The sequence below is a fragment of the Bombina bombina genome, chromosome 1, assembly GCF_027579735.1.
Source record: "Bombina bombina isolate aBomBom1 chromosome 1, aBomBom1.pri, whole genome shotgun sequence".
NCBI classification, from domain to species: domain Eukaryota; kingdom Metazoa; phylum Chordata; class Amphibia; order Anura; family Bombinatoridae; genus Bombina; species Bombina bombina.
Genome location: NC_069499.1, coordinates 348,187,123 through 348,202,553, shown reverse-complemented (window position 1 = coordinate 348,202,553; position 15,431 = coordinate 348,187,123). Strand labels below are relative to the sequence as shown.

The following is a 15,431-nucleotide window of genomic DNA, read 5'->3' as shown; positions in this document are numbered from 1 at the left end:
CAGATTAGGGGTTAATACTATTTATGATAGGGTTAGTGAGGCGGATTAGGGGTTAATAACTTTATTATAGTAGCGCTCAGGTCCGCTCGGCAGATTAGGGGTTAATAAGTGTAGGCAGATGTCGGCGACGTTGAGGGGGGCAGATTAGGGGTTAATAAATATAATATAGGGGTCGGCGGTGTTAGGGGCAGCAGATTAGGGGTACATAGGGATAACGTAGGTGACGGCGATTTGCGGTCGGAAGATTAGGGGTTAATTATTGTAAGTAGCTGGCGGCGACGTTGTGGGGGGCAGGTTAGGGGTGAATAAATATAATACAGGGGTCGGCGGGGTTAGGGGCAGCAGATTAGGGGTACATAAATATAACGTAGGTGGCGGTCGGCAGATTAGGGGTTAAAAATTTTAATCGAGTGGCGGCGGTGTGGGGGGACCTCGGTTTAGGGGTACATAGGTAGTTTATGGGTGTTAGTGTACTTTAGGGTACAGTAGTTAAGAGCTTTATAAACCGGCGTTAGCCAGAAAGCTCTTAACTCCTGCTATTTTCAGGCGGCTGGAATCTTGTCGTTAGAGCTCTAACGCTCACTGCAGAAACGACTCTAAATACCAGCGTTAGAAAGATCCCATTGAAAAGATAGGCTACGCAAATGGCGTAGGGGGATCTGCGGTATGGAAAAGTCGCGGCTGAAAAGTGAGCGTTAGACCCTTTAATCACTGACTCCAAATACCAGCGGGCGCCCAAAACCAGCGTTAGGAGCCTCTAACGCTGGTTTTGACGGCTACCGCCGAACTCTAAATCTAGGCCTAAGTAACTTAGGGGGTTTAGTGTTAGGTAGAGTAGGAATAGGTAGCGTTTGGGGTTGTGGCAGTTTAGGGTTAAAGTGAATGTAAAAATGAATGAATAAGTGCCCGGTATCTAAAAATACTCTTAAAAACAGTGGGATACAGCTCATGCTGTAGATTGCAGATCGATGACAAATCTGGCTTCCACTAATTATTGCATGCCCCTCTTTGGCATACAGCTTGTGAGGAAGAAGTCGGATTCAACATCGCTCTGCTAACTACAGCAGGAGCTGCGGATGGAGGATCGCCGGTCTGCTTTCCATAAAGAAAGGTAAGTATTTAAAAAAATAAAATCAATGTAAAGTTTAATAAATGAAAGTGCGCCTGTTTTTAAGAGTATTTTTAGATACCGGGCACTTTTTCATTAAACTTTACATTCAGTTTAATAATGTAGGGTACTAGCAGTTGACTAGTGGTGGTATAGGGGTTAATAGTTTAGATGGATGCTTGTGGTGGGCAAGTGGCGGTATAGAGCTTAATAGTTTAGATAGGTACTTGCAGAGGGCTAGTGGCGGTATAGGGGTTAATAGTGTAGATAGGTTCTTGTGCTTGGCTAGTGGCGCTATAAGGGTTAATAGGATAGATAGGTACTTGTGGTTGGCTAGTGACGGTATAGGGGTTAATAGGATAGATGTAGAAAGTGTTGAAAATGGCGGCGCTGTGTCACCTCCAGGGAACCAAACTGCCCACGTCCTCTAAATCAACCTTGTTGCTTTCACCTCCAAAATAAAAGAGCTCACAATAGTGTAGCAGATTTTAGACAATGCTGTAGGCACACAAACTGGTTATACTCACAAGATTGCAGTTAAAATAAGCCTTTTATTAAAATCATCACAAAGGTGTCTTCAGGTGCAGCTTCAGGTTTTATTTAAAATACATCTTAACGCGTTTTGGCTAAAAGAAGCCTTTATCAAGACCATAAAGTTAAAACAATTTCTGGAACAAATGGAATAAACATCGCCAATATGGACAGAGATGTTGGGTGTTGGCAGATCCACTGGAATATTTTGCTGCCTCATATCACTTTTGATCATCAGGGCCTGAGTGTGCTCCGAGATCCAGTGGTGATTTGTACAATGTTGGTGATGATTCTGGACCATACAAGTCAGGGCAGGCTCTCTTTGCAGGCTTGGTCTTTGAATGTAATTTATTTATTTATTTATTTATTTATAAAATATTTTACCAGGAAGGATACATTGAGATTTCTCTCGTTTTCAAGTATGTCCTGGGATCACAAAACATTGCATTGATACAATAGGGTACAATAAAATACAAAAACAATAATAAAAATACACATTATATGCAAACATTTAACATAGAGCAGGTATGAAATATTTAATCAACCATGACAGGAGCATTCTGTTTTGAGATATGTATAGAGGGATCTCTTAAAGGATTTTAGGCTTGGGGAAGTTTTTAAAGTGTGAGGGAGGTCATTCCATAATTGTGGCGCTCTGTAGGAAAAGGAGGATCGAGCTGCTTTTTTTTTGTATTGAGGCAAGCTAAATAATGTGCTGTTATTGGATCGGAGGTTATAGGAGGTGGGAATAGCAGGGGAGAGCATTCTGCTCAGGTAGGGTGGGAGCTTCCCAGAAAGGCTCTTAAAGACAAGGCAGGAAAGATGGAGGGTGCGTCTGGATTCCAGCGACAGCCAGTTTAGTTCTTTTAGCATGTCACAATGGTGGGTCCTGTAGTTACATTGTAGCACAAAGCGGCAGAGCGAGTTATATAACGTATTTAGTTTATTAAGGTGAGTTTGCGGAGCAGGTGCATATACTATGTCCCCATAATCCAAGATAGGCATCAGCATTTGCTGTACAATCTTTTCCTTTACTGTAGGGCTGAGGCAAGATTTGTTTCTGTACAGGGCACCTATTTTTGGATAAAGTTTAGAGGCAATTTTTTCTATGTGGAGTCCAAAAGATAGATTGGGGTCTAACAACATACCTAAGTATTTAAAAGAGTGGACTGCGGTCAGCGTGCAATTGGATTTTGTTTTGATGCGAAGATGGGAATTTTGTAATTTATGTATTTTAGGTCCCGTTCCAAAGATCATTGTGACCGTTTTGTCAGTGTTTAGGAAGAGTTTGTTTTTCGAGATCCACTTTTCTACCTCTGTGAACTGGTCTTGGAGCACTGTTTTAAGCTGCAGCAGATCAGATTTGTTTGCATAGATTACCGTGTCGTCTGCGTACATGTGTACAGTTGAGGATTTGCAGACATTAGGCAAATCATTTATAAATAATGTGAATAGTAGGGGGCCGAGAATGGAACCTTGGGGAACACCACATGTGACTGGGAGAGGGAGGGAGTCACTGTTAGAGACAGAGACATATTGTGATCGATCCGATACATATGATTTAAACTAGGTTAACGGGTGATCAGCAATACCAGAGTTTTTTAGTTTGAGAAGTAGTAGGTCATGGTCCACTGTGTCAAAAGCCTTTGCAAAATCAAGGAAAATAGCTCCAGTTAGGTCTCCTTGTTCCATGGCAGTTTGGATGTCGTTGCAAACTTTTAGGAGGGCAGTTGTAGTGGAGTGATTCGGTCTGAAACCTGATTGATCAGGGGTCAGATAGTTAGAAAGTTGATAATACTCGCATAATTGCGTATGGACGCATTTTTCTAGGATTTTTGACAATACAGGGAGCAGTGATATAGGACGATAGTTAGAAACCAAGGTTAACTCCCCACTTTTATGAATAGGCACTACTCTTGCAGTTTTCCAGAGTTTGGGTATGTATCCAGACACCAAGGATTCGTTAATTAGGGTTGCAACAGGCTTAGCAATTGCCGGCGCACTGAGCTTCAACAGCATTGCTGGGATTTGATCAGGTCCTGACTGGTTTTTCATTTTTAGATTATTGAGGTGTTTCTTAATGACATTGAAGGGTACAGGTCTAAAATTGAACTTTTCTATATTGGGTATTTGCTGTTTTAGTGGGGCCTGATCCACATTTGTAGCTTCAGGATGCGTGCCATTTATTAGTTTGTCAATCAGGGTGGTGGAGCATCCTACAAAATAATTGTTAAAGGCATTTGCTACTTCTAAGGGGAGTTGCAGGTTTTGGTTATCCACATTGACAGTGGAGGGTTGGGAGTGGATTGGTGGATTTTGTAAGTTATTTATGAGTTTCCAAAACTTTCTAGGGTTACATATATTATTGTTCAGATTTTCACAGAAATATTGCGCCTTAGCCAATTTTGTTTGTTTAGTACATATATTTCGCCAATTTCTATATACACAGTGATCATTCATAGAGCCAGTATGCTTGAACTTTGACCACAATGAATCCCGAAATTGGTACATTTGAATGAGGTCAGCTGTGATCCAATTCAAGTGTGCTCCTTTTACTCTCACCTTACGCAGCGGTGCATGTAAATTCCAAACTTGTAGGAGTTCAGACTGAAAGAATTCAACTGCAGAGTCTAGATCTGGGATTAGGTTTAATCTATGCCAGGGGAGGTTCTTGATGTCATTTAGAAATGATTGAAGATTAAATTTTTTGAAGGACCTGGTGATTTTAACCTTGGGAGAGGATTTAGTTGCCTTTATTTTGTGCACGCAGTACACTAAGCAGTGGTCACTGAAATTGTTAGGGAGAACACCTGCCTCCTGGATTCGGTCGGGAGAAGTGGAGAGAATCCAGTCGAGCAGGGTATGATTATGGCTTTTGATGTTTATGCGAGTTGGGGAGGAGATTAATTGCGTTAGCTGCAAAGATTTAAACAGCGAGCGACAACTGTTATTTTTTGGATTCAGCCAATCGATGTTAAAATCTCCAAAAACCAAAATTTCACTTTTTGGGTTTTGAGTTATGGATTCACTAAGGAGCTGTGCTATGTCCGAAATGGAATGCACAGGGGAGCTTGGTGGGCGGTAGATTCCTGCAACAATGATTGATTTACTGCACGGGATCTCAATTTTGCCAGAAAGGAAATCAAAGGTGGCAGGAGAGCTAGATTTTTGTATGGGGGTGAACTTTGTGGAGTTGTCAACATAAATTACAATGCCGCCTCCTCTCTTTGCTCTGTCAATTCTATGGCATGAATACCCAGGTATTGCAATGGCAGAGTCAGGTATTTTTGCAGTTAGCCATGATTCAGAGATAACAATGATTTTTGGCTTGTATTGTAAACACCAAGCTTGCAGTGCATCGATTTTTGGAAATAAGCTGCGTATATTACAGTGCACAAAGGAGAGGCCTTTTTTAGCTGGAAGGCTAGGAATGGAATTTGCTGGGGGACCAGGGTTAGACTCTACATCATTTGCAAGGGCAAGTAGCATAAGGAATAGGAATTTGGACATAGATTTTGTTTGGCTATATAGTGAATAGCATACTTTATAATTTTGTGTGGTGGGGGTAGGAGGGCTATTTTTTATAACTCTCCACCAGCACTCAGCAGATAAGTTACAGCAACAGAGCAGGCCATGGTGTATGATAATTTGTTTTCCAGTTTGAGGTGGGTGATTATGGCGGTAATGAAGTGAACAAAATTGGAGTGAGAAAACAGTTGTCACGAATATCAGTATGGTCATATTTTGATACATGTTAGTGCTATGAGATGTGTAGGTGAAAATAAACCAAGAATAGTACAATATAAAAAAGAAATATATATATATGTATACATACATACACACACATACACATATATATTCACACACTATTGGTGTGGGATATATAGCTATTTGTAGGGAGAGAGGGTATGTATTCTAAAGGGTTAAGTGAATGGAAGGATGAGCTGATTAGTGTTTGCAGCTGTCAGTTTGGGAGAATGAAAGGTGTGTGGGAGACTATCTATAAATGGGGGAATGAACCTGGGGTGGGTGGGGTGAGGGGCAGGGTGGGAGGGTAACTATCTTCCTGTAACTACCTGATGCAGAGAGCAGTGTCAGCTGCAAATGTGGGTCTGTGAATGTTCCTTAGACTTGTTGTGAGTATACTTTAAGTCAGCTGGGGGAAAGATAAATTAGTGTTATATTGGTCTGCAAAAAAAGTTAAGGGAGGGTGCTAGGGGTCATACAGGCCAAAAAGAAAATAAAAACCAAGAAAAAAACACAGAGAAAGATCACAAATTAAAGAGATAAGAGAGGTATCCATTGAGGAAAATAAAACCATTTAACAAGCAAGATAAATGGCCCATCAGTGTGCTCCAGTATGCATTTAAAATACAGAATACAAATAATAGCAAATACATATTACAACATACACATTATTAGAAAACAGGGGTGAAATATAATAAGATGACTATCTTCCTGTAACTACCTGATGCAGAGAGCAGTGTCAGCTGCAAATGTGGGTCTGTGAATGTTCCTTAGACTTGTTGTGAGTATACTTTAAGTCAGCTGATGCAGATAATAATAACACTAATAACACTAAACATAACCTGCAGCAATTTTGCTAATTCATGTGTAATGAAAGAAGACTTCTATTCACTAAATATGTTCATGTGCATTTCAATTCTGACTGTTATGCCTCTCAAATGCATTTTACTTTAATAGTCTTAACAGTCTGTGTTCTATGCGATTTCAATAAAGTAATAATTTTTTTTTATCCAGCATGACATTTTATATATTCCTTTCAGCAGACTCATCACTATGCCAACCATAACTCAGCTGTCTTTCTTACAACTTCAGACACTCTGATAGGAGAAACTAGTGAAACATGCACCTGTCCCACCCCCTGCAACCTGACTCGCTATGGCAAGGAAATCTCTATGGTTCGAATCCCACACAAGGGATCCGCAAGTTACCTTGCTCGGAAATACAAGAAGAATGAGACCTACATTAGGTGAAGGACCCTTTAATAGCAGTAACTTCTCTCAATGTGTTTCTGATATATTAACCCTTTGGGATTGACAGTTTTTTTTATCATGTTACATAGATCTTCATAAGCTTTACCATATTTGGTCACAAATGTAACCTGACCCAATCCCTTTTTTAGATGCCTATAGTGCAAATATATAAAGGAGATAACTGGAACATTGAAACTCAAATATTGCAGAATTCTAAAAATATTTGCACGCCTGTGAATATTGTTTATCCACATTCCTAGTGGTTTGCTTTTGATGTGCAAATTATAATATATTGGGCAGATTATACAACTATAGATGCTAATGGTAAGAATGCTCATAAAAAGGGACACTAACGTCAAGATTAAACTTTCATGATTCAGATAGAGCAAGAAATTGTAAACAACTTATTACCAATTGACTTCCATTAGCAAACTGTGCAAATTTTTTTAAAGCACCAGCTCTGGGCAGAAAAATGTAAAATAATTGTGAAATTTGTCAGAAAAAAACTACTGCTCATCTGAAATTCCGAGTTAGAGCTGTTTCATTGTTTTTTTTTTCTTATGCATCTGTTGATTATGCAATTCTACCGTATTTAAAGGAACAGTAAAGTCACAATTAAACTGTCATGATTAAAGGGACATTCCAGTCAAAATATAAATGCACATAGATTTATTGCATCTTTGAATAGAAACATAGTTGCAGTATTGGCAAAAATGCTTCTATTAAGAGTTATCACTGTTTTAGTGTTAAAGATTTTCTCTGCATGTGCATGTGAAGCATAGCTAGATATTTTTACTGCACGCACATATTAAATACTGCAGCTTCTCAGATCCTCAGTGGGACTTGTATCATGTCAGCAATTAACAAATTGTGTCATTACCAGATGATACAAGCACCATAGGCTCTCTGAGCAAGTGTTGGGTTTAAAATGCTGGTGCACTGTGCATACTTAAATACACTTGATACAGCTATAGCTTTTATTAGAAGCATTTTCGCTAATGCATGTATATTACAAAATTGCTTCTGTTCAATACCGAAATGCACCCATGTGATTTCCAATTTTGGCTGGAATATCCCTTTAAGATAGAGCATGCAATTTTAAACAACTTTCCAATGTACTTATATTACCAAATTTACATAGAATTATGTAACTTTATTCCCAAAATTTAGTGTCCCTTTAATCTTATGAGTACAGCCTAGAGCCAAAGGGTGTTAGATAGTTCTTGCTGTCTTACAATTTAGTTTATTATACTTTTGTAAGTTTTTATGAATTTTCTAAAGCAGATTTTCTTCTTCTCATAGTTGAGCACTTATTCTTTTGATTAGGGTTGCAAGCTTTCTTCCAAAAAATTACTGAACAATCTGTTGGTGACTTGGCACAAATGTAGGCGGGATCACACAATGCCTCTCCAAAGTCTGTACCTTAGCCCCTACTTTTGAACCCACCATGTTTATTTTTTACAATTGTGCTGTCATTTTTTCTCTTGGCTGCCAATAACATAAAAGTAATACTTGTACCTCTTTGGCTGCCAGTAAAACACATAAACAGTGATTTGACCCCCTTGACTGCCTCTCAGTTTTTTCTGCTCTATATCTGTAAAGTGTTGAGGCTTAGAGGCCTTGTACATTTAGATAACACTTTAAATGTCCAGTATTATTGTGAAAACTTTACTGTGCTGTCTGGTTGAACACTGGATACCTGGCAACCCTATTTTTAGTTGAACCATTTGTTAGGGTATGTCAAAGCCACATTCCATTTAAGATTTTGACAGTATGTATGTGAGAGCCTAGCTACATTGCTAGTTGACATTCTTGGATAAAAACAGCAACTGATAGAAAGAATGTAGGGAGAAATAAGGGAAGAATGATAAGCATAAAAAAGCTGTAGACACAGAAAGATCATGTAAAGAGAGACATCATTCAATGAATTTGGTGATCATCACATATTTAAGAGATTACTATTGTCCTCTTTTTACTCAACAGGGACAACTTTCTGGTCTTGGATATCTTCTTTGAAGCTCTTAACTATGAGACAATAGAACAAAAGAAAGCATACGACCTGGCAAGCTTGCTTGGTGAGAAGATGAACATCTAAGCCTAGATTTAGGTTGTATCTATTCAAATGCTGAGACACCTCAATATATAGTTTACAGATAGGAGTCCTATATAAACTTCACATGTTCCTCAAGATACAGCAAAATACTGTTACTAGACATAATACACAAGACACAGACAGGTAGTGTTGCATGTTACCAGATATACCACCCAGACAGGTAGTGTTGCATGTTACCAGATGTACCACCCAGACAGGTAGTGTTGCATGTTACCAGATGTACCACCCAACAATAAATGTGATATAAAGGATATAATGTGTCAAACGATGCTGGAGTTTCTGTTTTCACAAATCTCAAAAGGAAAAAGAAAAATTATAGTGCAATATCCTATTATATAAAAGGCCAAGTGTGTTTGTCCGAAGCTGTCATGCGCAGTAGAGACAGCACAAGGACAAACACACCTGGCCTTACCTGACATGCTGTTGCGGTGAAAGTGGGCATGGCCGGACGGGAGCATGGACATGGCAGGGCGGGAGTGTGGGCGTGGCCGGGAGGGAGCGTGGGCGTGGCTGGGAGGGAGCGTGGGCAGAGAAATAGAAAGAGAGGGGGAGAGACAAAAAGAGATAGGAAAGAGCTAAAGAGAGGGGGAGGAGCAGAAGAGAGGGGAAAGTGCAGAAGAGAGGGGGAGAGAGAAAAAGAGAGGGGAGAGAGCAAAAGAGAGTGGGGAGAGAGAGCAATAGAGAGGGGGAGAGAGAGAAAAAGAGGGGGGGAGAGAAAAAGAGAGGGGGGAGAGAGCAATAGAGAGGTGGAGAGAGAGAGCAAAAGAGAGGGATGGAGAAAGAGAGCAAAAGAGAGGGGAGAGAGACAGAGCAAAAGAGAGGGGGAGAGAGGGAGAGAGAGAGCAAAAGAGAGGGGGGAGAGAGAGAGCAAAAGAGAGGGATGGAGAGAGAGAGAGCAAACAAAAAGGAGAGAGAGACAGAGCAAAAGAGAGGTGGGAGAGAGAGCGCGCAAAAGAGAGGGGGAGAGAGTGCAAAAGAGAGGGGGAGAGAGAGAGCGCAAAAGAGAGGGGGAGAGAGCGCAAAAGAGAGGGGAAGAGAGAGCGCACAAAAGAGGGGGGAGAGAGAGAGCGCAAAAGAGAGAGAGAACGCAAAAGAGAGGAGGGAGAGAGAGAGCGTACAAGAGAGGGGGAGAGAAAGCAAAAGAAAGGGGGAGAGAGGGGAGAGAGAGCGCAAAAGAGAGGGGGGAGAGAGAGCACAAAAGAGAGGGGGGAGAGAGCACAAAAGAGAGGGGGAGAGAGAGCACAAAAGAGAGGGGGGAGAGAGAGCACAAGAGAGAGGGGGGAGAGAGAGCACAAGAGAGAGGGGAGAGAGAGCACAAAAGATGGTGGGAGAGAGCGCAAAAGAGAGGGGGAGAGAGAGAGAGAGTGCAAAAGAGAGAAAGCAAAAGAGAGGGGGATAGAGAGAGCGTAAAAGAGAGGGGGGAGAGAGAGCGCAAAAGAGAGGGGAAGAGAGAGCAAAAGAGAGGGGGAGAGAAAGCAAAGGGAGGGGGAAGAGAGAGAGCAAAAGAGAGGTGGAGCGAGAGAGAGCGCAAAGAGAGGGGAGAGAGCGCAAAAGAGAGGGGGAGACAGCAGAAAAGAGAGGGGGAGAGAGAGCAAAAGAGAGGAGGGAGAGAGAGAGCAAGAGAGGTGGAGCGAGAGCAAAATAGAGGGGAAGAGAGCGTAAAAGAGAGGTGGAGAGAGAGAGCAAGGGGTGGGACCGCTGTACTGCAAAAAATGGCCTGTGTGAACGGGCTTTAGGACTAGTTGTTACATAATATAAAAAAGTGAACAACTGTGTCAGTAATTTACTCACATAACCTTGAGCTATCTTAATCTCAATTGTAGTGTAGTCCTGATTCACAAGGCTGTCATGATCAGCTCTCCCAAGTGAAAAACTGCTGTTGCAAATTTGTAGCTGTGTCTTCAAACACAAAAGAAAAGCACAATAGTGTGATACTGTGATTAACCAATGTTGTAAAACTGAATGGAATTGTACTCACACTTTACAGGAGCTATAAATAAGCTCCTGATATATCTGCAGACCTGATATAGGCTATCAGGGAAGCCAACAGTGGAATGAGATCCGGAACTGCTTTCTTACACAATATTTATTAAAAAATGTAAAAGTGTTAAAAACAGTTAATGAATATCAGGACATATAATCACTTAGGGCAACAAAATATTTGTCCATTAACCATAATGGTATCTAAAGTCTCCAAGGAGGATGGTAACGGATTGTAGCAGCAAACAAGGTATCCGTTTGGTTACCAATCCCTGTTAGGACCAAAGCCCTTCACTGTCTTTGCTCCTAACAGGGATTGGTAACTAAATGGATGTAATGGTGTTATATGTTAGAGTATTTTCCACACAGACAGCATTGGATATGTATCCATAGATATACCTTGCAAGAATTTAACCCAAAAACAGGTAGTATTAATTATAACTAAATAAAGTATGCCAAAGAAGAGAAATGTGGTTACTGTTATTTTATAAATGGGTAATAAATCAGCTGGGAAACAGTGTATTATTTAAAACAAAATAATGTGAGAGGTTATAGCTTTATTGAAAGTTGAGGAGAAAGGAATGGAATTTATTTTTTATTTTTTTATGACCTCAGATGTGTGGCTCCTTCATGCCCTTTATGCCAGCTGTATGCCCAGTTGTTATCCCAGATCAGATGCTGGGTCCCCACAGATGCTATAAATTTCACTCCTAATTCAGATTTTGGGGTAGATGCATTATGCCTGAAGCCCCTACCTTCTATTTCTTGTTGTTGCTCAATGTGTAGGGACTTTAAAGGAGAAGGTTAATACAGTGCTTGGACTGGCTGCTGTACCTACATGACAGCCAGCTATTTAAATACATGGGGAAGGGGATCCACATAGTAGTGGAATAGGGGGTAGTATCAGCTGTACAGTATCATATTATATGTGCTTGAAACTGTGGTGTGGGTCTCCTCCCTTTGCATGCATAACAATCTCTTGCACCTGCATAGCCCCAGTTGTTCCTCTCCTATCTTAAATGTTCCTAAAAATGTCATGAACATTGAAGGTGTTACATGCAGGTAGATGTAATACCTAGAGAGATATTTATATCTGCACCTAGATATATTACACAAACAGCAGTTGTTTCCAATACATAGATATGATACAATGAAAGCAACTGTTAGCTACTCATAGACATACTACACCACTGGATAGTGTTACATGGTTCTAGATATACTATAGCCCTAGAAGCAGGTGACACCTATACATTATTATATAACACAGATAAGGGTTATTCCACAATTCAACTGGTCCTCTAATGGTATTAAATTCAACTTTGCCACTGTGAAAAAGTGTCAAAATGATGTATGCCAGATAAAATGCCACACCAAATGTGTAAGATATATTTTACAACAATGAAAAATGGATATGAAAAGGGCTTTCTGAAGAAGAAAAACATCTTCTAATTCATTTTACATGTTCTAACAAACTAGATCATTTTATTTGTGCAGTACAATGATTCTTCAAACTAAAACCCTAAAAACAGTAATGTTTCTTAATTTTGCTATTTTGTTAATGTTTTAATTTGAAAGGATTTATCTTGTTGAATAAACACATTTAGTACTTCAGCACTGTAATACTGGTTCATAAAAAAAGTATAGTTCATAAATATAATTATAATGTATCTGTTTTTAATTCCATCAGGAGACATTGGTGGACAGATGGGCCTGTTTATTGGTGCTAGTTTTCTTACTGTTCTGGAAATCTTGGATTATTTGTATGAGGTAAGCAATTTCCTGATCAATTTCTAGATGTAACACAAAATAGAAATAATTCACCTTTTTATGATCACAGAGAATGACTATGAAAGTTATTTTATTAAACAGAGCAGAAAATGTAATAAAAGTTTTTATTGCAGTCCTAAAAAGATGCTAAAAATCAATAACAGATTGTCTTTTTTCTTACAGGTATATGATCAAAATAATGCTAGTACTAGTAATTATTTTGGTGTGCTTTGCCTATATGCAAAACCAATGTTAGATTCAATAAGGGTTTCTGAAGACCTTTAACCTGTTTAATTCTATAAGTTAAAAATGGTTCCATAAAAAAAGGCTAATTTTACATATAGGGCCATTTTAACCTAAATAATATTAAAAAACGTGCTTTCAATAAACAATGATTTTGAGTGTGTTAACATCTAAAATGGATCATAGCAAGTTGTTAACATGCCAACAATTATTAAGTGGTGATCAATCCCTATATTAGAAGATTTAACATTTAGGCCCAGATTACAAGTGGAGCACCAATTCATGCTCCTGCTAGAAGTTTTTTGCACTTGGTGGGTTGCGCTCGTATTATGAGTTGAAAGTAAACTGTTTTCATTTGCGCGCTAACCTGACGAACGCAAAAAGCCGAACTTACAATATCCGCGTTCATGTAGAAGTCAATGGAGAGAAAAAAACACCTTATTCTCTCACACAAACCTGATCTCATATGCTCATGTGTGCTAACCTGACATAAAAATAGGAATATTTCACCATCCAATGTTCTGCACATAACAGAAAATGTTTTATTTATTTATAAATAAATAAATATTTCTATATATATCTGATGAAATTGTGGTATGATACCTATATATATTTATATACTGTGTATAGCAAAATATGAAGAAAGATGCACTCTCTGGATTTATGAAGCAAATTTTTTCTACGTAAATATATATATATAGATGATTACATATAGGTGTAGATACAGAAGTGTTTTTTGGCCTTGCCCTTTATGTACTGAGATTTGGCCGGATTCCTTAAATCTTTTAATTTTATTGTGCACTGTAGAAGGTGAAATGCCCAAATACTACTGATTTGTCTTTGGGGAATGTTGTTCTCAAAGTGTTGGATTATTTACTGACGCATCTGTTAGCAGATTGGCGAGCCTCGACCCATCCTTGCTCTTGAAGGACTAGGCCTTTTTTTGGAGGCTCCTTATATACTATGGTTTCACATCACCTTTTTATTTCAACTTGTCACACCGCTATTAGTCCTAAATTGCCTTTGTCCCATTTTTTTTGGGAACGTGTTGCAGTCATCAGATTTGAAATGAGTGTATATTTTCAAAAAACATTACATTCACAAATAAAACAACAAATACTGTTGGCTAGATTACGAGTTTTGCGTTAAAAGTGAAAAAGCTTCATAACGCTGCTTTTTCACGACCGCTTACATTATGAGTCTTGTAGGTATAGCTGTACCGCACACTTTTTTGCCCGTAACACAACATAACTACCGCACCTTTCAAAAAGTCCTTTTTCAATGAGACTTCCATAGCGCCGGTATTACGAGTTTTGCCTGGGAGGCCAAAAAGTGAGCGGTACAGCCTATACCGACAAGATTCGTACTGCCATCTAAAGTTAGTAGTTATGGGTTTTGCGCTACAAAGCTGTAGCATAAAATTCATAACTAAAGTGTTACAAAGTACACTAACACCCATAAACTACCTATTAACCCCTAAACTGAGGCCCTCACACTATAGATTTTTAGATTAGGGTTTGGGCACAGAAAAAGAGCTAAATGCCCTTTTAAGGGCAATGCCTAACCAAATGCCCTTTTCAGGGCAATGGGGAGCTTAGGTTTCTTAGATAGGATTTTATTTGGGGGTTTGGTTGTGTGGGTGGTGGGTTTTACTGTTGGGGAGTTGTTTGTATTTCTTTTTACAGATAAAAGAGCTGATTTCTTTGGGGCAACGCCACGCGAAAGTCCCTTTTAAGGGCTATTGGCAGTTTAGTTTAGGCTAGGGTTTTTTATTTGGGGGGGGGGGGGCTTTTTTATTTTGATAGGGCTATTAGATTAGGTGTAATTAGTTTAAATATTTGATAATTTCTTTTTTATTTTGTGTAATTTAGTATTTATTTATTTTTGTAATTTAGTTAATTGTATTTAATTTTAGTGTAATGTTAGGTGTTAGTGTGAGGCAGGTTAGGTTTTATTTTACAGGTAAATTTGTATTTATTTTAACTAGATAGTTAGTAAATAGTTAATAACTATTTACTAACTAGTCTACCTAGTTAAAATAAATACAAACTTAGCTGTGAAATAAAAATAAAACCTAAGCTAGCTACAATGTAACTATTAGTTATATTGTAGCAAGCTTAGGGTTTATTTTATAGGTAAATATTTAGTTTTAAATAGGAATTATTTAGTTAATGATAGTAATTTTTATTTAGATTTATTTTAATTATATTAAAGTTAGGGGTGTTAGGGTTAGACTTAGGTTTAGGGGTTAATATATTTATTTAGTGTTAGTGATGTGGTAGGCCAGAGGTTTAGGGGTTAATAACTTTAGTATAGTGGTGATAGCGATGTTGGGGGCGGCAGATTAGGGGTTAATAAATTTATGTAGGTGGTGGCGACATTGGGGGCAGCAGATTAGGGGTTAATAAGTGTAGGTAGGTGGTGGTGATGTCAGGGTGGCAGATTAGGGGTTAATAAGTGTAATGTAGGTGTCGGCGATGTCGAGGGCAGCAGATTAGGGGTGTATTGACTCGGGACAACAAAGGTTAAGTAAGTAGCACTCTAATTAATCGTTCAGAATGTACAGGTGCATCCTGGAAAGATAGATATATAACAACGTAAAAAAGAGAGTAGAAACCTAAAATACAGGTTTCTAAAAGTCTAGGCAAAAACAAGCACAACTGTATAAAGTAAATGAAGAGAATACAGCAGA

At 39.0% G+C, this 15,431-nt stretch overlaps 1 protein-coding gene across 1 annotated transcript in view; it reads left to right on the top strand.

Annotated features, from left to right (window-relative positions):
- ASIC4 (acid sensing ion channel subunit family member 4) overlaps nucleotides 1–15,431 on the top strand; it is a 668,821-nt gene that overhangs the window by 638,337 nt on the left and 15,053 nt on the right. Inside the window, exons 6-8 of the mRNA XM_053698163.1 lie at nucleotides 6,479–6,632; nucleotides 8,620–8,711; nucleotides 12,417–12,496. Of these exons, the coding sequence (XP_053554138.1) occupies nucleotides 6,479–6,632; nucleotides 8,620–8,711; nucleotides 12,417–12,496 (326 nt within the window). The remainder of the gene's footprint in view (nucleotides 1–6,478; nucleotides 6,633–8,619; nucleotides 8,712–12,416; nucleotides 12,497–15,431) is intronic.